General features: G+C 37.7%; 1 protein-coding gene across 1 annotated transcript in view; it reads left to right on the top strand.

Annotated features, from left to right (window-relative positions):
- Window positions 1–19,175, top strand: part of ANKRD10 (ankyrin repeat domain 10) — a 32,331-nt gene extending 13,156 nt beyond the window's left edge. Inside the window, exons 3-5 of the mRNA XM_010290433.1 lie at window positions 10,015–10,250; window positions 14,487–14,582; window positions 17,494–19,175. Coding sequence (XP_010288735.1) covers window positions 10,015–10,250; window positions 14,487–14,582; window positions 17,494–17,960 — 799 coding nt within the window. The 3' untranslated portion in view covers window positions 17,961–19,175. The remainder of the gene's footprint in view (window positions 1–10,014; window positions 10,251–14,486; window positions 14,583–17,493) is intronic.
- The last annotated feature ends 4,119 nt before the right edge of the window (window positions 19,176–23,294 follow it).

Genomic DNA, 23,294 nt, shown 5'->3' with positions numbered 1-23,294 from the left:
TTGCATTATTAGACAGTGCAGTATAGTTGAGGAAAAAATGTGGCTGTTCTTCTTTAACTGTATAGAACAAACATTTTATCATTGTATATAATGAGTATTTTAAGGGCTGTCACTGTAGTCTTCTTGTAGTGACCATTTTGCAATATGGAGGCTATAAGTGTTGGAATTTATTCTTCTTTTCCCACCTTATGTTAGCTCCTATGGAAAGGCAAAGCTAAAGTGGTTTGTGTATTTCAGTGGTGAAACTCTAGTCCTCATGCAAAATAATTACAAGTAAAACTCCTGATTTCTTCCATGTTTGGTTTCACACTTGATTGCCATCATTGTAGAAGAACTTAATGTGGTTTGTTGGAGGTTGTGGCCATGAAGTAAGGCAGTAAGTTGGATTTAGTCTCAAGGAAAGATTTGGAAATACTGGACAGAGCATATATGCAGGGATAACTGATAAATCAGAAGGTGGAAGAGAGAGGCTCAGTCTTACAGTAAACCAGGATGGAAAAGGGTAGTTTTCCATTACAGCTGTTCTCAATAATTGCAGGAAGCTGAGTCAAAACTCTTACCACTGAGTTGCTGTTCAGTTTAAGAGTGGATTATTCTTAGTGGGGATGGAATAACAACAGTAGTTACTGACATCAGTTCAGAAATAGAGAAGAATGTGGGAGGTTGTACTTTTATGAATAAGTTAAGTCCTTCATTAAAGCAATGATATTTTGTGACCTTTCTGGAACATAAAGGAAGTTCACAGGATGTAGGTCAGCTTAATAGGGGAGCTTATTCATTAGTGACAAGCCTTTGTGATTTATAGCACTGGTTTCTTGGCTTTTCTGCGGTCCAAAAGAGCTGGATAAAGAACATTGAAGTGTTACCAAGACTCTTAAATTAGGATAGCTCAGAATTCTGACAGGAATGTTAGGATTTTTTGTTGGGAGTGATCTGCATTCACATGATACTGTGCTAATGTTCACTGTGCAGCTTCTCTTCAGACAGGTTATTTTTTTTCTGTGAGGTAAGCTATTACTGGCAACAGAGACCTGGGTTCAGTTAGGTCAGGTGGAGAAACCAAAGTGTTATGAAGTAGAACTTGGCTAGAGCACAAGTTAGATACAGTGGAAGAAAACAAGGGTGCAGTACATGCTCAAATACAACAGTTTGATTAATTCTGATGGTTAGTCCAGACATCGATGGTGGTAATTATCTGTATGGGTTCTGTGCTTGATCTGCTGATACTTTTTCACTGCATATGATGAGAGAATTGCTAATTGCAACATGTTTGCTCTGACTTCTGTGTTGATTTGGATTTCATTTGCTCAGTAATGTTGATGATAGTTCAACTAGTACCTTTGAACCTGGACAAAAAACGTTAGGCGGTTGTGGCATGGCCCAGAACATGTTCAAGTTGGTTAGAAAAGTTTTCTAATGTGTGTCATGTGCTACAGGTTACAAGATGTATCTCATTGCATGGAGGCTTAACAAACCCTGGAAGAACTTTGGCAGCTATAACTTATGGAAAATGTTACTCTTCTGTTTCAGCTTCTGTTTCCTTCTTTGTGTTTCACTTGATGCTGCTCATATGTGGTAGTTAAATTTTTCTTTCAAATGGAGAATCTTAAGTTGAACAAACTTTTGTGAAGCTCATTTGAAGTGCTTTTATGCACTTCAGCGGTTTCTTAATCCGAAAGATCTTCTGTCTGCTTGAGTATCAAGTTATTTTTATCACAAAAATTACGATTTTTTTGTAGTTTGATAGTCTCCCTTGCCATGCCTATTACAGGAAGATAATGAATCCATCTAATACCTCTAGTCCTTTCATTCTTGATTTTTCCCCCCTTTTGGCACAACAATACTTTAAAATTCTTTACCTCTTTTCTTTAGTTTTATTCCCAAGCTCTTACTGTCCACACTTTTTGTACTAAATCTCTTGAACATTCTTCCATGCTTGGCAAGTTTGAGAGAAGTTTTCTGTCTTAATTTTTCTAATTCTAGTCTGTCATTGGTTTTCAGTTGGTATGTTGAGGAGAAATAATGTTATTTTATTTGCTACTAGAGGCATTTTGGCAGAATCTGCATTGCAAGGCTGTTTATCTTTTCAAGTTGGAGTTTGTGCTGAACTTTTCTGAAATAGTCTTCCATAATGCTTTCCTCACTGTAAGCAACTTTAGCTGCAATTCCTGGTCTGTTTCTAGAAACACGATAGCAGCAGCAGTGATAGTTCTCATTTTCATAGAGTTGACTGGCTAAGTAACTCTTATATTGTCTTTGGACTTCAAACGGCTGCAGTATAAAAAGATGCTTATTTAGAATTCATTTCTGCTAGTGATCTGGGGAATGTTTATTTTCATTGAAATAGGGAAGGGCTTTTCTGTTATGCTGTATTGCAATCAGACTGTTATTTTAAGAGTGACCATAGTCTTTCATACCTTCCTTTGGTGAGTTATGTTTAGGAATCACTTCTTAACATAATCAGAAACGAATTTTAAAAGATTGTTGATTTCTGATACCAGGTCAAATCAGATAGGCCTGTACTGTTCAGGCAGAGGTTTACTTGGAAATGTGAATTGTTTTTACAAGAGATACTGAAAAGTGAAGTCCTGAGTGAAAAGTGAAGTGAGCTTGCCTCAGATTTTTTTCCTTCCTTGCGTGAACTTCTCAAAACAGCAATTTGTGGTTAGATTGAAATAATAAAAACAACCTCCTAAACTAAAAGTGAAGTCCACTGTTTGAAGTCTTTCTTAAAGCATATAAATTGGAATATAGATACAGCAATAAATCGCTGCCTGATGATGATGCTTATAGAAATTCTAATGTTGCCTACCATGGTTATTGAATTCTTTCTTCCACCAGCATTTGCTCAGTAGTGAGTTGAAGTGTATAGGAGCTGATGATAGCTGCATAATTCGTAGTGAACTTTGATGTGAAAAAAGTGACTTCACAAAGAAGAGCTTCCTCCTTTCGAGTATATTCACCTTGTTGTGATTTTGGAGGATGTTCTGAGAAACTCTTCCATTGTTTTTAAAAGTCTAAAATAATTTCAGCTGCCACATGCTTTGTTGTGAAATAAAAACTTGGCACCAACTTGTGCTTTTGTAGATGCCCAGTCTGTAATTCTAGCATGAATTTTTATAGCTGTCCCCAGCAGTGACACATCTTGGTATCTGGAAAAAAAAGGTTTGAAACTATTTCACAACTTTTGTATTTGGACACCAAAGGGTTAAAACACTTAAAGTTTTTTTACTTTAGACATTTTAGACTAGTATACTGATGTTTATATAGGAAACGTTTTTTCTCACTGTGGGCGTTTAGTGTTCTGATCTTTTTTTTTTCTCTTTCTTCTTTTGTTTTGTTTTAATCCTTGTATCTGCTAATTTTTTTTTTATAGGAATAGTTACTAATTCTTTTGAGATACAGCCTACTAAATTTAAAGTAATTGAAGCCATGAGTTGACCGGTAATTTTAATCCATTCTATATAAATTTCAGTGAAGAACTGACAAATTGGTTTCAGGATGAAAGTAATAATGCTTTAAAGGCATAAAAGGCTTAGTATCTTGTTGTTAAGGTGGTCACATGATAATGGCTTACATATTGAATAATGTGCTACAGCACTTTATGTATGTTAATGTAACTTTTAATCTTAATGTTGCCTGCAAATATGTGATCCCTTATGATATAAGTTTCCTGTTTATGCACCATTGCCCGTTTAAATCAAACAGAAGATTCTGAAACTGTAAAAACTACACATGTCAATGTTTTACAGCTACGTAATTCGAATTGACTTGATTTTTTCAAGTAATCCTAGAAAGGGGGAGCATTCCATATAGAAACTGCTGAAACTGCCACAGGTGCTTCTCCGAAAACCTTACAGTTGTGGCATTGAATGTTCAGTATCGCTTCCTTTCTGCACACAAGGCATACTGTTGAGGTATTTGTTGCGGTGATTGGTTTTAATGCTAATCTAGGAATTCAGATATAGAATCTATAGATTTGCATGCTTTGCTTACCCTAATTTACATTTATCTACATTTTTATTTGTAAACTAACAATAGATAAGTTGAGATCAGTATTTTTTAACAGCTATTGTATTGATATACGAAAACTGTGGTTTATTTTCTTAGATTGTCGCATGGCATTAACAAAAACACAGTAAGCTGTAGGTGATGTAATCACTTTAAAATTAAACATATAGGGAATTTTTTTTACTTATGAATGTTTTTTCCAAAAAGATTTACTGTTGAATTTTTGTAGCAAACATTTGTTTTGTTTTTCAAGGTATGTGACATTATAAGTGAAAGATAGTGTATTTCAAATGTATTTCTATGTTAAAGACACATAGAAATGTACTTGCTTTTTCCTCCAATAAGTATTAAAAGTATGAACAATTGAAACAATTTAGAATTGAGCTTTTTCTAACTAAATTCAGTATAATTTATAATTCAATGTGAGAAGCACAAGTCTTTATCTTTTTCTTTCTACAGATCCTTCTAAGAGTAAATTTTGTAAGTTATTTTGAAGTAAATCTTTCTTACACAAAGGTAGTTATATTTAAACAATTCTAAGTTTTGTTTTACTTGTTTTGGTTTTCTTACTTTCTATAACTTCATCATAGTGGAAGTGTCTTGCTTATTTTTTGAGAGCTTGCCTCAGATTTTTTTCCTTCCTTGCGTGAACTTCTCAAAACAGCAATTTGTGGTTAGATTGAAATAATAAAAACAACCTCCTAAACTAAAGCTAAACTGAAAATTAACTTCATGTTTCTGGACACCAGTCCTGTTTGGTCAGATAACATACTTATCTCTCTTGTTTTTGAACAACAATTTAATTACACTCACAGCCAGCACTTTTAAAGGCATTTCAGAAGAAGGAAATATAAACGTATGCTTCATCAGTGTCCTTTTTATAGCTGCTTTAATTTGATACCAGGACTCTCAGATGAACTGGGCCTTTAAAGTGGGAGTTCTGATGATGTCAACTGAAGGGAGAAAAACAGATTTAGGAAAAAAAAGTCCTCTTCATGCCAAGATTAGTCAGTTTTGAAGACTGCCTGTGGACATCACTCAATGGAAGAAGAAAAATGTGTTATAAGAGTGTTGTTTTAAACACTGTAGAAGGTGTGTAAATAATGTACATGCAAAAGTCCGAGTTTTAACTCTTAATATAACAATGCATGTTCTGAATTCATTTATAGAACACCCGTCACTACAGAACAAGTGTTAAATGTCATCTATCAAGGAACTTCAAGATCACCTGCTTCTACTCATCCATACCCAGACTTTTCTCATGAATTTTTTTCCATTTATAATAACTTTATGATATGAAAATGTATCTTTCTGATTACATTTGTCTGTCTTCTTTTGCTTTGGAGTTAGCATCTCATACTTCTGTACTTCAAGGAAAAAAATATGTCTTTATCATTCCTAGCTCCTGGATTTTAGCCTACAAGAAGGCTGAGGGTAAATAATGTCATGCTTCATGATTCTAATTTGTTTCTAGTGATAAGAATTACATGGAAGTAATGAATAAATTATAAAGCAAAAAAAATACTGCTAAATGAAAGAATCTTAACAGGACTAATGTATTTTACAAATACTTGAATTGCTTCGGAAATTATGCGGGGTATATGTTTTCGAATTGTAGAGTGAATTGACTTTTTGACCACTTACCAAAACTGCATTTAGTTCTGCGCAAGGTTAAGTAAGGAGTTTTTCTCCTGTTTGTCAGTTCAAGCTTTAGTGTATGTTCTTGTCTGGAGTAGGTGCCAAAAAGAGAATTATATTTTCAGAGCTTTAGTTTTCAGTGTCCTTTCTTCAGTTTTTCCACCTGTTCCTGTAGCTGGACTGACCTTCTTCAGAGATGTTTTTGGTTTTGGAGTTTTTTTTTTTCACTGGAGAGAGAGAGAATTAAGTTTTTGGAGCACAGTGCTCTGTTTTGACAGTAACTAGGCCAACCTTTAGAAAATACTGCACCAAGTCAGTGAGTACTATTTAATAAAAGACTGACTAATCATAAAATGCATGTACTTTTCAAGGCTTAGCCTTAATTTCTTTAATATTACTTTCGTTTGTCCTTCCACAGCTTCCTTACTGGTAGCTTCTTCCTTCATAAGATCATCTTTGAAAAATACCAGTCTATGTAGCTTGTTATTTGCCTAGTCTTGTTTCGGCTAGGTAGCCTAGCTTAGAGAAAAACCTTGAAAAGAAACATAGGCTTGTCCTAAAGTTTGACATCTTTGTTAGGGGGGGACCAAAACCCCAAACAAACCCAAAAAACCTGCAGGAAATTTCCTTATTAATTTTTAAATTCAAGTAATGCAGTTACAGAAATAGAGCTGTCATATTTGCTATATGATTAGCAGTAACAAAAGGGCAGCTTGCCTGAAGATTTAATTTCGGTGTGTTCTGAGCTTTGCAGCTTCTGCTTTTTCAAGGTGTTTAGGGTAGAAGATCAAAACTAGTACTGAAGGGATTTTTAACTTCTGAAAAAACAGAGGATAGGTGGAAGAGAAGATTTTTTTCAAGAGACATGAAATTTTGGGGTATTTCCATCCATGTTGTCCAATGGTCTATGTTTTTTATTCACTGCTTTTCTTTCACAGCCTGGGTCATGAAGTTACTTTCAGTTATAATATCCTTTACATAAAGAAAAAGGGTTTGACTAGGTAGGCAGCTCTAAGAAATGAAGAGAAATACCTTTCAAGAGACATCTCTAATAACTGAAGTAGTTGAAAATTTACTTAAATATAGTGATAACCTCTTTGAGTTTCCTGCTTGTTGATTTAGTATTTTTTAACCATGCAGTCCACATCATATATAGTTTACTTAATAACCAAATTAATCTTCGGTTACTATTCCTTTTCACTTGGTAGTGAGTTTACATACACTTGCAGTTCATAACCAAGGACTGACAGGGATTACACATAAGAGATTGAACTCCTCTTAGTCTTATGTGTAGTTGGGGCAGTGAACCATTTCTATTTTCATTCCTATAATAGAGTCTGTTTACAGTGATAGCTTTTATATTCTTACATCATGGACTAAGCTGAGGCAGCTGCTTTGTTTTCAGACATTGGCAGCATTTGAGGTAGACCATACACTGCAGATTTAGTAATAGATGTGTTCCTTTTTCCAGTTCCTAGCTTCTTAATTCATTGAAGTACTCACTTCAGGTTTCTAGAACAATGGTATAAGACTGTATTTTTCTGTTAGGCGTTCAGAATCCTCACAGTGATGGCAATATTCCTACATGTTTTGGAAATACATAAGACTATTCCAATCTGGTAAAACCCTGTGATAGCCATTAGGAGCATTTTCTTTTCTACTTTGTGCATGTGGCTAGTTGAGTTAGCCTTTTTTTCTTGGATTACTTGCATGTTGTTATGATGAGCTAGTATAGCACAGCTAGCCCTTGCTGCCTTTTGTGTTCCCACTGACAGATTTTCTTCCTAGAGAAAGCTAGAAGTATCAGCTAAAGAAAATTAGCATTCCCACTGAGAGGGAGCAGAGAGAACTTAACAGTTGTGTTCTGTTTCATAGCAGTTGGCCAGCTAGTTTCTAGAGTCATCTAGACTATGTAATCTCCTTTTATTTGATTTAACTCTTTTGTTTCCCCCTCTCTTTTTTTCATTCCTAACTTCTGAGCATGGGATGTTCTCTTGAAACTGATAGGCTAGATTCAGACTCTGATTTTTGAGAGACATTTCTAAACTCAGAAAGAAGAATGTTATAGCCAATGTGCTTGAGTCCCTTGAAACTTCCAAAATACTGCTGTAGAACAAGTACATCTTTGTCTACCTGTTAAGAGTAAGTTGTTCAGGAAGAGGTGGAAAGGGGACAGATGTAAAAATACCAAAGGTCATTACATTTTAAAATCTGGCAAACACTGACTTAAAGTTCATGTATTTTGTTTCTGGGAAATGTAACTTTGCTTTCCCAGAGCTTGGTCATGTAGCCTTACACACTTGCATCTTGGTTTGTACATCTCCAGGTGTCTCTGGCAACTTATATTGACATTCCTTTGGGAAATGGTGACTTAACTGTAGTCTGTCTTACAGTCCATTTTTCAAAGCAGAGATACTGTTCAATAACATTTGGTAAGTAAGAGAATTACTTAGTCCTTGAAGTTTTATTAAATTAGGTGGTCGGTCAACACCATATTGTTTTGGTCGTTTTTATCTTTGTGTAACTTTAATTTGCTCTTGTTCAGATTTTCTTTACTGTCTTTTTGGGGCTCACAAATTTAAAACGGATTTCAGAGAACTGAGCTATTCTTTTTGCACAAAATGCATATGTTGAAATTTCTATTTCCTAAGTAGTGATTGCATTGTGTTACGTCCATATGCTGCTACACAAGTAAATGAGAACTGCCAAGAGACCATTCAGTGTTGGTTAGCAGGGACCTCAACAAGCCATCTACTTCAGCATGGGAAAGGATTGACTGTATTCTGCAGAATTTCTGAAATCATAATCTGGTCTTAAAATGAGGGGGGGAAGAGAACCCTCTGGAGATTCAGCAACTTTTATACTCTGAAACTTTATCCTAACACCTGACTCCCAATATCTTTTGTTTGTGTTTATCCCATTCATACACTGCCTGCACTGGACACGCAGAACAGATTTTATTCTCTTTGCAGCTATCTTTTTGGTATTTCAAACTAATACCTTTACCTTGAGGTTTCATTTCTTTTGACAAACTAGGTCTTTCAGTCTTCTGAAGTCTCACTTTCTAGACCACTCTTGGCTCCTGTTCTCTGGATTTTCACTAGTAGTCCAAGTGAATGCTGACTTAGAATATTGTAGTATGGAATGAAATTACCTAATCAGGTAATAGTCAGTTTCTAAAGATTTTTTTAGTCTCATTTTTATAGCAAATAAGTTACAATGATCTAGGAAGCAAAACTGGCCTTTGTTCTTTGCTTTCTTTGTATGAGCTGGAGTGAGTTCTTTTCCGCTTCATATCAGTTTCAACAGAATCAGGTCTGTTAATCTTCTGAACTCATACTCTGTTGGGTGGTCTGTTTCTGGATTTTTAAGTAATGGACTTGTCTGAACTACTGAAGCCAAGAAACAAAAATTCAGATTTCTGACTAGTTAGATCTGTCTGGAAAGGCGGAAAAAACTTGGGAAAGATTTATGGCATCTTTCACTTTGTGTTCTAGTCTTATCATTTCTAGTCCTCTTGTCTTCACTTTTATGCACTTATTTATGAAGTTACTCTGTATTTCTAAGCACAGACATACTGTATGTTTGTGTAAATGCATGTGATACAGCACTCTTTCAAATTAAACCTCTACATCTCAACATATCCTACCTCATTTCATTTATAATCTCCTTGATGCATGAGAATATTCAAAATCCGGTGCCATTCTCTCGTGCATGGAAAAATCTTGGTTCAAATAACAAAGCAAGTCCCAGCACTTATGATGTCACACACTTTGAAATGAGAAACCAGGAAAAAAAAAGTATAAGCAAAGCATAACTAAGTACAGCATCTTTATCTATCTTTTTCTATATATGTATATATTTTATTGTTAGGAAGAACAGTGATGATGTTGTTACCTTAGAAACCAGAATGCCATGGACAATTGCCAAGTCATGTTAAGTTTGTTTTGAGTATTTGATCTTTTGCTCAAGTTAAAGCAATAGATTGCAGAATAAACTGCAGAAGATGGTAAAATTCAAGGCTTAAATTAGTCTGAAGTTTATGTAAAGATGAGATACTTCAGACTCTTTTAGAATAAAGCATTTTGAGAAGTTTAAATAGGAAGATGATTTTTTTTTTTTAAGGCACATAGTATATTGATTTTATTTAAAACTGTATTGTTGCCCAAATTTTGCTTAGAAGCCATATATATCTGCGAAAAGTTAAGTTAGTTATAAAAATAAGATTGATAACTAATTTCTTAATGGAAATTTGCTAAGTGTATGTTTTCTCTCGTCACCAACAGATAGATAGTCAGTAAGGGCAGCAGCAGCAGCAAGGTAGCTTGATGAATGAGTGTAATTCAGTTTCTTTGTATTGTACAGCTTGAGAAATGCCAGTGGCCTGACAGCAGCAGACCTTGCACATACCCAGGGCTTCCAAGAATGTGCTCAGTTTCTCTTGAACCTCCAGAACTGTCACCTGAATCATTTCTATAGCAATGGCACCTTAAATGGGGTTCATCACAATGCAGGTCCCAATCCATTCAGTGGTGGGACAAGTCGAAAGAGATCCTTTGAAGATATGGAGTCTGCTGGAGTAAAGAAGGCTAGAACGGAAGGTGAGACCCCAGAGGTAAAAGGGATGGGGTGATACTGTTGCTGAGAAAGGAAAATAAACATTTTAAAGCCCTCCGGAGTGGATGTTGAGTATTATTGACAAACTCATGTATGTATATAAATTACATATTAATACAAGAAGCAGATGAATATAATTATTCCATGCCACAAGATCCCAATGCTCCCTCTCATCATCTTGGTGTGTGCAGAAATTTCTATTTCCAGAGAGTGCTAAAGTTACATGATGCCAGGAATAATAATGTGGAAGAGTAGGAGCTGAAATTAGCTTCTACTCCTTCCTTAGTATCTTCTTCAGGAGAGCCAAATAGCGTTGCATTAATTCACAAAGGTGCCTGGATGTTCTGATGGTAATTTTCCACTTCAGGATTCATTCACAGTTCAAAAACTGTTTGCTAGATAAGATGGATGAAAGAAAAGGGATTATGTCTGTGACATTAAGTTAAACATACCTTAAATTTCCAGAATCATGTTCCAAGGGGAATGAATATTTTACAGAAGGGTGTAAGACTAGAATGAACTTTAAGTATTCCTGTTCAGCTTTGCCCATTGAGGATACTGCCGCTTCGTCTGCCGGCAGTGATGTGATAGTACAACCTCCTTGGGTACAGAGGAGGGCCACAAAAATGCTCAGAGGGATGGAACACCTCTCCTATGAGAACAGGCTTAGAGAGTTGGGGTTGTTCAGCCTGGAGAACAGAAGGCTCTGGGGAGACCTTATTGCAGCCTCCCAGTACTTAAAGAGGGTTTATAAGAAAGGTGGGGACATGTTTTAGCAGTGCCTGTTTTGATAGGACAAGGACTTTAATGGCTTTAAACTAAAAGAGGGCAGATTTAGACTAGATACAAGGAAGAAATGTTTCACAGTAAGGGTGACGAGCCATGGGCACAGGTTGCCCAGAGAGGTGGGAGTTGCCCCATCCCTGGCAACGTTCCAGGTCAGGTTGGACAGGGCTCTGAGCAACCTGATCTGGTTGAAGATGTCCCTGCTCATTGCAGGGGCGTTGGACTAGATGACCTTTAAAGGTCTCTTCCAACCCAAACTATGCTATGATTCTATATGTTTTGGTGGCTATTTGAATAATTTTTTTTTTTTTACATCTTAAAAACGCCTTGAATAACAGAGTAGAGAATAGCTTCGCTTCCTTTCTGTTGGTCGTCCCATTATATTCTTAGTAAAAAGAATGCAGCATTCTGCACTCGGACCTCATTTCTTTTTCCTGGGTCTAGCATTGGGAAAGAGACTGTAGATCTTCATTGAAGAGACTTTCTTCAGTTAAAATTTATATTGTTCTAACACATGTGACTTTCAGTGAGCCACATAAAATGAGTGCTTAAGCAGTGCTTAATTCCAGATAACAAGAGGGGAATTGAGACCAAAACAATGTTTCTGGATACGACATGGAGAACATGAATTAGTCAATATTGACACTCTGTAGTACTTGCTACCCAGCCACCATTTCAACTCTTACCAAGTTCAGAAGCTTTAACAGGGTACTGCATAGCCGATCATAAATGTGGAATGTGTTACTTGATGTAGTTGTAAACTAAAAATAATTTCATGATGGAGTAGAGTGCCTATACATTTAAATGCAAGGCTGTTTTTCAGGAATAAAGTCTTTAAGTAGCTACATAGAATCGAAGAATCATTAAGATTGGAAAAGACCTTTAAGATCATCGAGTCCAACCATCAACCCAACACCACTGAGAAAACTTAGGCAGTATAGAGATACCCATAACAGCTATGGAAAGATGTCTTCAGTGCATTCATGTGGGTTACCAGAGGCACTGCTTGAAGTCAAAGATGCATTTCTTCTATTTTGAAGAGCTGTTCCTTCTGAATGTTCATAACCAGCAATCTCGTTTAGTTTCAGAAAATGGCTCCAATGTAGTCAATAGGTAGCGTTTCCCCACAATTTGTGGAAGTGCCACTGGGCTAGCTATTTTTATGCTACATGTTATTGTGAAATACCAATATCTGCGTTACCTTTCATAAAGGGTTGGTCCAGTGGATAAGTTAGATTGAGCAAACAAATAGACAATAGATTTAAGTTAACAAGATGTCTTAAGCAATTAACAGAGATGTTAAGAAGTAAGAGTAGGCAATTTTTGAAATTTTTACCAGTATGACTTTTTAAGACCTTGGCAAACAAAGCCAAAAGCTTTGCTGTGTTTGCTTGAAGGTTTTTCTAGTAATTAAGAGATGCATCCCAACTGCAGAAGCTGAAGTTTATCTGACGTGTCTGCCCTCAAAGACATTGGCATCAGTAATATTTGTCGTGTCAATGTAAAAAGTCTATTGCAGTGAGAATGAATCACTGTTCTTGAGGCGTTTTGTAAACAACAGAGCTGAGCAATGAGAAGTCCTCAGTACATCTTTGTGCTTAGCTACTAGCATCATTACAAAGCAAGCCCAATTTTGTGGTAATTTTGCCCTTTCCAAAACCACACTGGTCTGTTGTCCCTTAAAGACTACTTCCACAGGAGATTACAGATGTTCAGAAAGAGTGCAGGCAGCCTGTATTTGCAGGGAAGAGTCAGGTTTTGACAGCCATACCCCAAACTAGAACAATCAGTGCTGTAGAAACACCTGCTTCTTGTGACCAGGCACAGTATATGTCCCTTACAAGAATCTGTAAGCAGTAGAGTTGGAAGAAGAGAAATACTTAAGCTGTGCTTTGCCCTCTGTCCTGGAATAGCTAAACTGGGCAGCGGGTGGGAGTTACATGCAATTTTGTTTATATGCACACATCCGTTCCTGTTATCAGATGCATAGTATCAAAAAAACCTTCCATCTTAAAATTAAGCAACACTGGTACACGGTACACTGTGATACAAACTAATTACTCCCTTCAAATGTAATAAACAAATGAGTTCCAAAGGCTGAAGCTGAACTTGACAAAAGTGGATCAGTGGCCCCTTTCAGAATGTACACTAAGTAATTTTTACTTTTGACTTAAAAACATTAGCTGGATTGTATGTCCATTTTCCTGAAATCAATTCCAGAAATTTCGCCCTGCCTCCGGGGCTGGTTGGTGGAGGATGGTGCACAGGGTCAAATACAAAGACGACGCGCACCAGGTCAACTGGTCACACGGGTGTGTTCGTGGCAGTCCTAATCCTCGCCCCTCCAGTTCACGGGCTTTGGCAGGTTGGCTTTTGCACTGTGCTGTATGTGCAACCCACAGTACTGGCTTGCTGTACGCAACCAGTGACTGACCGTACCAGCGTCGCAAGCCTTGGCACGGCTGCTTTTCGGTGTTCTTTGGGCGGTGGGGATGTGTACCCTTGAACTGGGCAGTGTGAAACTGCACGTCGGTATTCCTCTAGGTAACCAGAAAACATGCCTCGCCTTTCCTGGGGTAGAGTAATTTGAGGCTCGCTGCTCCAGGGTCCCTGGTCTCCTTTAAGCCCTGTGTGATCTCTTTGGCCCTGAAACACTTCAGTTATTGCTTAAGGTTCTTGAAAAACGAGTAGTTTGCAAAAATTTCTGTTGTGCCCAAGGCAAAGAGAGCTGACTTGCAGGCTACTAAGGTAGCCCTTTACAGCATGTCAGGAGTGTGTGTAGCGCATATAGAAAGCTTGTGCTAATGTCGGTGTGAGAGCAGTGCAGGCTCTGCTGGGATAGTACTGGAGCAGTGCCTTGGGTGGTGGGTCTAAGAGGCAGTGAAGTCAAACCCATCTTCCTTATTAAAGCTTTTCCCACAGCAGGCTAACCACTTTCCGGCTTTTCTCGGAAGAGATCTGTTTGTTCAGCTCTTGAAGGGATCCCTGGGGCAGTCTGGTATGAATAGGGAGTGGGTTACTGCGAACCGGCACTTGGTAGTGAAAGAGGGAGCAGCCCAGGCTGACAGTAGGCGTTTGAGAGAGGGAGATTGCTTTTTATCTATTGGGCACGCTAGCTGTAAAGCCTAAATGTGAGTAACTTAAATTGCTCCTTACTCAAGCTGTTAGTACATCAGACTAATAATTGTTTGCAATGTAGGTGCAAAGTATGATAGGTACACTGGTAATTCTCCATTTTGAGGGATTAAAATGAACGTGCAAGTACTTGACGTTTACTTATTCTGCATTTGGAATCTCCAACGTGTCAGAGGCTTTCAGATGTGAAAAATTCACCTTTGTAAAAAGCTTTTGTCTTAGTAATCAAAGTACTCATCTATTTGTTGGGTGAGTTTTCAAGTGTGCACCAGTGACTAAATGTGACTTATTTTTATCAGTTTACAGCTTTGATGGCTTAATACCAATGATGAATGGAGGAGTTGAGGACGATGCTGACAACATGCACGTTGATAGAGAGTTTGCTGTTGTATCAGGTGGGAGTGGACAGTTTCCTGTTACCTACAACAACATTCAAATGGTTGAAGACACCAAACAACAGGAGAGTACTTCTGTTGGACCAAAAGAAATTGAAATATACACTGTTTCTGCAATGCAAACTCCTTGTCGTTGCAAGAATCAATATGCATTTTATTTTTAAGTATAAAACTTAGTCCATTATTTTTGCACATTGTTGTCTAGAGTCTTGAAAACTATTGTATTGCTGTAACACCCATTATATTGGGGGTTTAGTAGGTACCTAAAATTAGCTGTTTCATGCAATATATTGTAACGGTGAAAGAGAAGGTTTATTAGTAGCTTATCATTATTTCAGATACAATTTCAGAAATCCACAATGCCTGTTTCACTTTTAACCTGAAGCTTGTATTACGTTGTGCCTTGCTTTTAGTTGGTATAATTTCAGGTTAAAGGATATCCAGAAATAATTTAAATTATTCATTTAATTTCCATGAAATAGATTTAATTGCTAATAAGAAGACTTGATAGGGAAACATACCCTAGTGCTTATATAGCTTTGAAAATAACGTATGTTAGAATTAAACTATATTCAAAATAGTTCAACAAATACTATAAAGAATAGTCTAGACATATACCATGTGTTCAGAATTTGTTCAGACACAATGATATAAGTGCAAGATCCCCCTGTGGGGTTTTTTTAATGTAAATAAAAGACTGGACATCACACGTCTTAAAACTAGTATTGGAACTAACGTACCTTGGAAAACAGTTTTTGTGTTTTGTACTGATCTTCATGAAACAATCAAAATGTTACTAGTATTAGTGAATATTAATGCTCTAAGTTTTTTAAGGGCTGCTTAATCAAGATGCTTTTGGTAACCCCAGGATGTATATAGAGTTTCAATTAAAACTGTCTTGGGTCAGCTTTTTCCATGCACTTTGTAGGTAAAGGCATGGAGTTACTATGATAGTGCATTATTATATTCAGAAATTGATTCCTTACTTTAATTTGTTCTGTGATAAATATGTTTATGCTTTGTACCACAGATAAGATTCACCAAAGGGAATGATAATTAATACATATTTTAATATATTAGGAATAAATACATATATATATATAATCAGTACTTATAAAGTGGACTATGATATATTCCAGTGATAATTACTAAGTGTTCTTATTTATGGAAAAATGATTGTCTTTCATAAATGTACTCTATTACTATAGGTGCTAATTTTAACAAATAATAACATTCTATAATTATCACTAGAACTATTCATTACCTACTTTTGCATATCAACTAACAGTAGTGCCATTTTTATTAAATTTGATTTGGCAAAGCCAGCCTATAAGGATTTATTTTTAAACAGTTAAAATTTTGCACTTTTCAGTTAATAAACACTATATGAAATTCCTTCTGTGCGTTTTCATCACTGAAATATTAGCTTCGATGTCTTGATGGGTTTGGGGTTTTTTTTTCCACTTGCAGTCAGAATTTGCGGTTAGTGAGTTCAGCTGATGTTATTTTAACTCATATAGGGACTAAACAGGGAACTCCAGTTAGTACATCCAGTGAGTTACAAATCAAACATTTCTTGGCATTATGTATTGCTGTATGTGAAGTATCAGTATCGTAATGCGTATTTCAAATAATACCCTTGCGAAGGACTAATAGAGAACCAGAACTTCAGATTCTTCCTTGTCAAACAGTGGTACTCATTATGTGTCGCTTAAACAAGAACCCAATGTTTTACGAACGTGGGAAGTTACCAGCAGACCTACTGGCTTGAATTGGAAATACGCAGGAAATGCAATCCTATTTTGCACATTGGTTTATGCGTTCATGTATACATAAACATATGTGCATATATCCAAGGATGATAACGGAATGTAAAATCTTTAAATGTCACCATATAGGTCTGTAGTTTCTACATTTGCCTTGCTCATCTTTACCACTAGAGATGTAAATTTTAGATGTCCTTTACCGGTAGGCGTTTTTAAGGCAGAATATAGCACCCTTTTTTTGTGCTAGTACTTTTGAGTACCACTGCAAAAACATACCTTTCAGACATACTGATGAAATCTGTTTATGGAAATAAAAACTATTGTACTAATTACTAAATTCAAAGGAGAAATGGCTTTAAAACAGTTGTCAGTGGGTTTTGCATGCACATTTTTAGAATTTTGGTCCCTACTGCTGATGTTTTTTAGTCTTCTGTGCATTCTGCTGTTGCAATTTTATGGCATTTTGCATGTAGATTGTACAGATGTTATTATAAACTTACCATTAAATACAATCCTGCCTAGTATGCTATCGAGCAAGCTGCTAGATAAATTGAAGTACTTTCTGAATGAAGGAATTTTGAAGCATTTTATATTGGCACCCCAACATAACATTTCTTTATTTGACCTATGTCAGTGTATACAGTACTGTGAGAATTACCTCAAAAAAAAAGAGCCACGGATAAATTACAGCTGAAAAATTAAAAAAACAACCCTTCACCCTCTCACAGATGCTCACTCCTTGCATAATCCTTCATCCCAAAAGGGCATTGCAGTTAAGGTGGAAAGATGCCTTTTATTCCACTTTTCAAAACACTGCCCAGAATGTTGTCTGCTGCACTTATTTCATAGAGTTAAATGAAAAAACTGCCTGAGAAATTCACGTTGTCTTTGCAAAGATTAATATAGGCATATTTAGACATTGAATGTAGGTAGATCGTTGCAGTTACAACATAAGAACCCGTGCTAGAAGCTTACTGGTCAGCTCTCATTACTTTGAACTGCCTATATTGTTATAAATAAAGGAAGGGTAGATTTATTTTCAAAGCTGTGTATGGAAGCGTTTTTTAAAATGAGTATAGGGGAGACATTTTGATGTATTTCGATTTATTCTTAATTGTTGGTGACAGGTGTATTTCTTAATGCAGATATGAATAGCAGTAGCTCCATATTGAATGCACTGACAAATGGATGTGCCATCAAAGGACATTTGGATTTCACCGCCGCACAACAGCTCAGTGGGATGGATGCCAGGCGTGAGGAGTGTTTAACATTAACACCTAACGGAATAATTCCTGGAATAACTTCTCCCAGTAGGCATCGAATTCATACCAGTAACGGCACCGAGGAGCCAGAAAAAGCCATGAATAATTCCACCGATATGTGTGGATCTCTACATCTGAACGGAAGCCCGAGTAGCTGTGTTTCTAACCGGCCCTCGTGGGTGGAAGACCCTGGAGATACTTTGCACTATGGACACTATCATGGGTTTGGGGATACTGCTGAAAGCATCCCCGAACTGAGCAGTGTTGTTGAGCATTCCAATTCGGTCAAGGTTGAACAGAGATACGACAATACTGTCCTAGGCACAATGTATTTGTATCACGGTTCCTAGATGAATGACCTTTGTATCAAACGCATATTGAAATTGCTACCAAATGAAACGGGGGGGACAAAATCCTCACATAGCATTAAATTTGAAGATTGCAACTTACTGCTATTTTTACACTTTGTTTATATGAAAAGTAAACCTTTAATTTGACAGCCTTATACAATAGTACAATAGTTGTAGTTTGTTGCATGTATGGGGCTTATTTAGTGATAAAATAGGTGCTGTTATGATGGAATGTTCATTATTTTCATTTTTTTATTATGGAATGTCCTGGTTTTGTATTTTTTTTTATTTCTAAGCTTGTGAACACTATCTTTCCCTTTTTAGAGATGTTTTCCCTTTTATTAAAACAATGTTTAACTGAATTTTGTGAAGAAAATGTTACATATGTGCATCACGTACTTAGAAGTAAAGATTTTTCTTTTCCATATCTTCTGCTGAAGCTATGGTAGCAATATCAATGCCAGCTATCACTATGCAAGGTTGAAAGTGGCAATCTTCTGGAGCTTCTCTGACTTCATAGTTTGTACATTTGTTTGGTATAATTAGATGTTCATCTTTTAAATTTTTTGAACAAGTTGTTTAAAAACGCGGAGACAAAAATGGAAGAAGTTACCGTTTCACTTTCTGTAGCGTAGAAGTGCTTTTCCTTGTTGTTGGGCTCTTTGCATTCTAGAGTGGGAAAGTGGGCTGCCTTTGTTCGGTCGCAGTTGCGTGTGCCTCAGGTTAGCTCTGAATTTGTGGCGGTTTTCTTTGGCTTCTCTCCTTTATATGTACGCTTGATATTTTACCATAGCTCACAGACCGGAGGCATGTTGGCAGTGTTCTGCTTTGTACGCAGTTTAAAATTGCTGTTACTTGTTAGAGAATTTGCCGAGTCGAAATATTTGAGTTTGACTGTCTTGGATATACATTTATTGTCCTTTTTTTTAACATATGCTTTGAAAATGTAATGTTGTGTACTCTTTGGGCTACGCTCACAGAAAATACATTGTGTTTAAAGCTTAATACACAAATCAAAATTCATATAAGTGCACTATATGAGCACTAGTAATATAAGTTGCTGCTTTGTGTTATGATAAGTGAAGAGTGGGGAAGAATATGGTAAATGAGATAAGCCCTCTGAATTGTGTTGATCTTTTTGTTCTTGTTTGGTTTAAAAAGGGACCTTTAAAAATTGGAATTTAATAAAAATAAACATATTTCATTGTATCTGAATATTTTGTTTTGACATACTTTTTTTGTCAACTTGAGCAAGTCTTTAATAGTTTTTAAATCACATTTCTCCATAATCTTTCTCAGTGCAGTGTGGGTTTTCTGTGTTTCGTCAGTACGTGGAAGTGAATGTGAACAGCCCAGTAAGTTGTCTGTGATTGAATTACAGAAACCCATACTGAATACTCTGTGTATGAAGGTTGTATCAGCCTCGAACTCCAAAAATGGGTTAAAAATACTGGTGGTCTGATTTTCATGGAAGTTATACTCTCCTTCGAACAGCTTTAGGCAAAATGCAACAGACTACAGAGGAGTCAGTGTTTATATAGACTTTACACTCCACACGGTTGACTACGTACGAGATGCCAGCAAGTGTACTCAAACTGAGAGTAGCACTGGTAGGAAAATCAACCGGTCTTTTTGGAAGTTGTTGGCCAGACCAGCAAAAGTCTCTGTCTCCCGGTCTGTGTCTCGGTGCCTTCTGGAGACAAGCGAGGCGATTAACGAAAGCTGAATCTTACCTGAGAGAAGCTGTTCCTGGCATGAGCGTAACCACTTGCCTGCGCTCACACAGCTGCATCCAGGCCCTGTTCTTGGACGATTTAGCTTGCCGACGTAGCGCCCAGAGGCACGTCTGCTATTGCCATCGCGCTAACGTGAGATACTAACTTAAATCTGTTGCAGCATTTGGATTTTTTTAGTATTTGCGGAGCTGGCTGCATATGCGTTCTTGTGCTTCTTCAAATAAAGCAACTTGTAATTACAGTAAGCATAAGCGCTGCCATCTTATGCACGTGGCTATAAACTGATTCCTAAAGGATTTTCTTTCAGTAACAAAAGTTTGCATGTGTCTGTTCAGATGGTAAAATTTTAGGTACAAAGTTCTAGTGTGACTGTGTCAAGCAAGGTTTTTTAAAAACTCTGTACATTTGGTTTTCATTCACTTTTCATATCTTTTCACCTAAAAATACCTTGGAAGAAACTGTATTTCAAATGCAAAGAGAGAACTTACTCCTTTGTTTTAAAAAGCACTTCTATGCGTGTGTGTTCAGCAACATGCTAGCAGAGAGACAGATTACAAGGTCTATTGTCAGGCGCCAATGGAAGCTAATTATTAAATTCTGATTAAATATAGGAGACCAGTGAAGGCCATAGGATGTAGACACACTGTGTGGGTTTGCTGGGTAGCTTCCTTTACGGATGGCGTTGCAAAAGATGCAAGTCTGTGACAGACTGTGCCTCAGCCAAGAGCTGAGATGTATAATTTTTAAAGCATCAAATAATTCTTTTATAAGAATTCTGAGACTGCCTTTTTACAGGTGCTTTTTGAGACAAAACATGTACTTACAGCAAAGGCCATTTAAAGTCTTGCTTTTAAAATCTTCCGTAGACCATGAAATAGGGAGTCACAGAATCACAGCATGGTTGAGGCTGGTGGATACATACCCAGGCGTATGGCACTGTTACGAACCCATATCGCCCTAACAGGAAAAAAGCTTTCCTATGTTGAATTGGAATCTTCTCGGGTTTAGTTTTTGTTGTAATTTCTGATACGTGCGAGCAATAGAAGCGCAAGAGTAGTGAAGCTTCCAGATCCAGCCGCACTTCTGGCGGGCAAGGTGCGGAGTTAGTAGGTGAAGAACTTAGATTGTCAACTGTGGAGCGCGTGACTCCTGCTGGGTGTAGCCGTGTCTTTCGGGAGGTAGCCACTGATGACACAGAGGCCTTGTTTTTAAATATCTTACTATTGAAATACAAAAGACTATCTGATTCTGCTAATAGACAGCAGTGCTGAGCCGTTTTAATTATGCTGTGCTCTGCAATTCCTGAAAAGGTTGCTGGGTTTTAAGCACTTGGAGTTAAATTCTCACAGGTTTTTCATTTAGTATAGGCAATAGTATTGCAGGACTGTTCACACTCAGGCCTTTTGTCCAAGTCTAGAATTTTCAAGGCTTTTATCAACCGAACGTTGTTTTCGGCTTTGTCTTGCCGTTATCTTGGTTCTGAGAATGGTTCTCCAAAACGAAAGTTTACTTTTCATCTGCCTAGATTTAACTCAATAGCATCACCATGAATTTCACATGGAATACACTAAGCAGTTATTCTCATCATCCTCCTGGTTATCTCTTTGGTTGAGACTCAACTTTGTGTGAAGTTTCAGTTGAGTTCTTTCTGGCTTATAGAGATGTTTTTGTGCTAATTCCCCCCAAATGTAGCTTCTCTCCTATTTTATTTTTTTTCAAAACCATCTGCAAATTTTGGCAGAAATATAAATAAATACAGATTCAGTCAGTATTTTGATACGGAATGTTTCTGACCAAGTAGTCGAAGTTTGGCAATGTTGGAAGAGGGAAGAGAAGAAAGTTCTTTGAGGGAAGCGTTACACAACTTCATACATGATCACGGTCTTTAATATTTTAAAAAATTGATCCCCTGATTCCAGATAAAATACTAGTGTAAACTTCTAACATTTGTGAAAGAAGGCTATCATTTAGGTAATAGATTAGATTAGGATGAGATGCTGCTCGGCTTCAAGACCCGTTGCAAATGCTTCCAGACCCTGTGAATTTTTCTGAACGTTGGTCTTGCACTTGACTGACCAAGTCCTGATGGTTGTTCAGACTCGCATTCCAGCTAGCAAAACACTCGGTAAGACTGTTTTACTGAACTTCTTCAACAAACTCTCATCCTTCTGAAGTCTGAAATTGAACCCCAGCTTAATATTTACAGCCAAGTTACAAATCTGTAAGGAGCTTCTGCCATTCCGATTACAAATGTAAGACATCCAAAAGAGCTGCCTCACAAAACGTCAGAGCCTGTCCTGAGGGCAAAACAAACCTAGAATGAAAAAGGAATCCTTGCTGTCCCGCATGCTAGTGCCAGCCTGCGGTACAAGCTCTTATCAGTAACAACGCACGCTTTCGGAAGTACGGCCTGGCACACTTCTCCACTTATTTTGTGTCCAACCAATTTCTTCCAGTCAGCGAAAAACTACGCACTTCAGGGGAAAAAACCCAACAACAACCAAACAAAAAACCCACAACCAGAAAAACCCAAAAGCACTCTTTCGCCAGCCCCGTACTGCCCACCTTGCCCTTCCATGCGGCATGTCCCTTACATCCCTGGATCTCCCGGGCACGTGGGGCGTTGGCGGCGGAGGGTAGGGCAGCCGGACCGCTCCTCCCTTGCTGGTGCCACCAGAGGTGACACGCGCTGCAGCTTCCCGCTGGCACCTTCAAATCCTGACATTTTCTCCAGGGTGGTTGCTACCCTGATGAAATTCTTTTTAATTGTGCTTTCTAGGGGTCCCTGTGACAAAAAAAAACCCACATCAAAACACCACCAAAAACCCGGCAAACATCTCCTCTGGCATTCTAAGTGAATTTTCTTGTTACGTGCCTCTCATTCTCAAGTATGGCTTCTCGTAAAGCTCCAGCTAAAATGGACTTCCCGGCACACCAGGGCGGAGGCGCAAACCCGGGAGGTTTGGGCGCAGGTGAGCTGGGGATGGAGCAGCGTTGCAGATTTCCCACAGGACTGAGATGAGAGGAAAGGCAAGAGGAAACTTCTCCGCTGCCACTGGCCTGGGGGGCACAGGAAGACAGGGCAGGAAATCTCTGAGACCGAGCTGAACCATGAAAAGGGGGGAAAAAGGGTCTTGTGTAAGCAGGGTTTACTATTCCTGGCAACCGGTAACTACGTTTCTGCTACGTTGCTTCGTGACTCCCAGGTATTTCACACCTCTCCTTCCGTTCCTGGCGTTTCCTGTCTCAAAGTGGTGACTGGCTGTTTACAGGCAAGGATCAAAAGAACTTCTGTTTTAAAGCAGATGGTTTATGTTAAAACCGTATCTGGCTGTAATATATAAAAAAAAACCCCCCGACACTACAATAGTTCATAACAGCACCATATGCTTGGTGCGTGCGTGCAAATTAAAAGCTTTGCCACACTCGAAATGTACTTTCTTTATAGCACCCCCCAAAAACCATAATGAACCTGTGGTACAGGGATAAAAATTGGGCATCCTCTCTCCCTCCAAAAAGCACAGCAAGTTTTAATGAATAACTTCTTTTTGCTTCTCTGTGACTCAGCTGCACAGGCAGGACTCGAGAACCGTTCCCA

This window comes from Phaethon lepturus, unplaced genomic scaffold, assembly GCF_000687285.1.
Source record: "Phaethon lepturus isolate BGI_N335 unplaced genomic scaffold, ASM68728v1 scaffold19097, whole genome shotgun sequence".
In the NCBI taxonomy this organism is placed as follows: domain Eukaryota; kingdom Metazoa; phylum Chordata; class Aves; order Phaethontiformes; family Phaethontidae; genus Phaethon; species Phaethon lepturus.
Note: the sequence above shows the minus strand (reverse complement) of the source record. Positions and strands in the feature narration are given on the sequence as shown.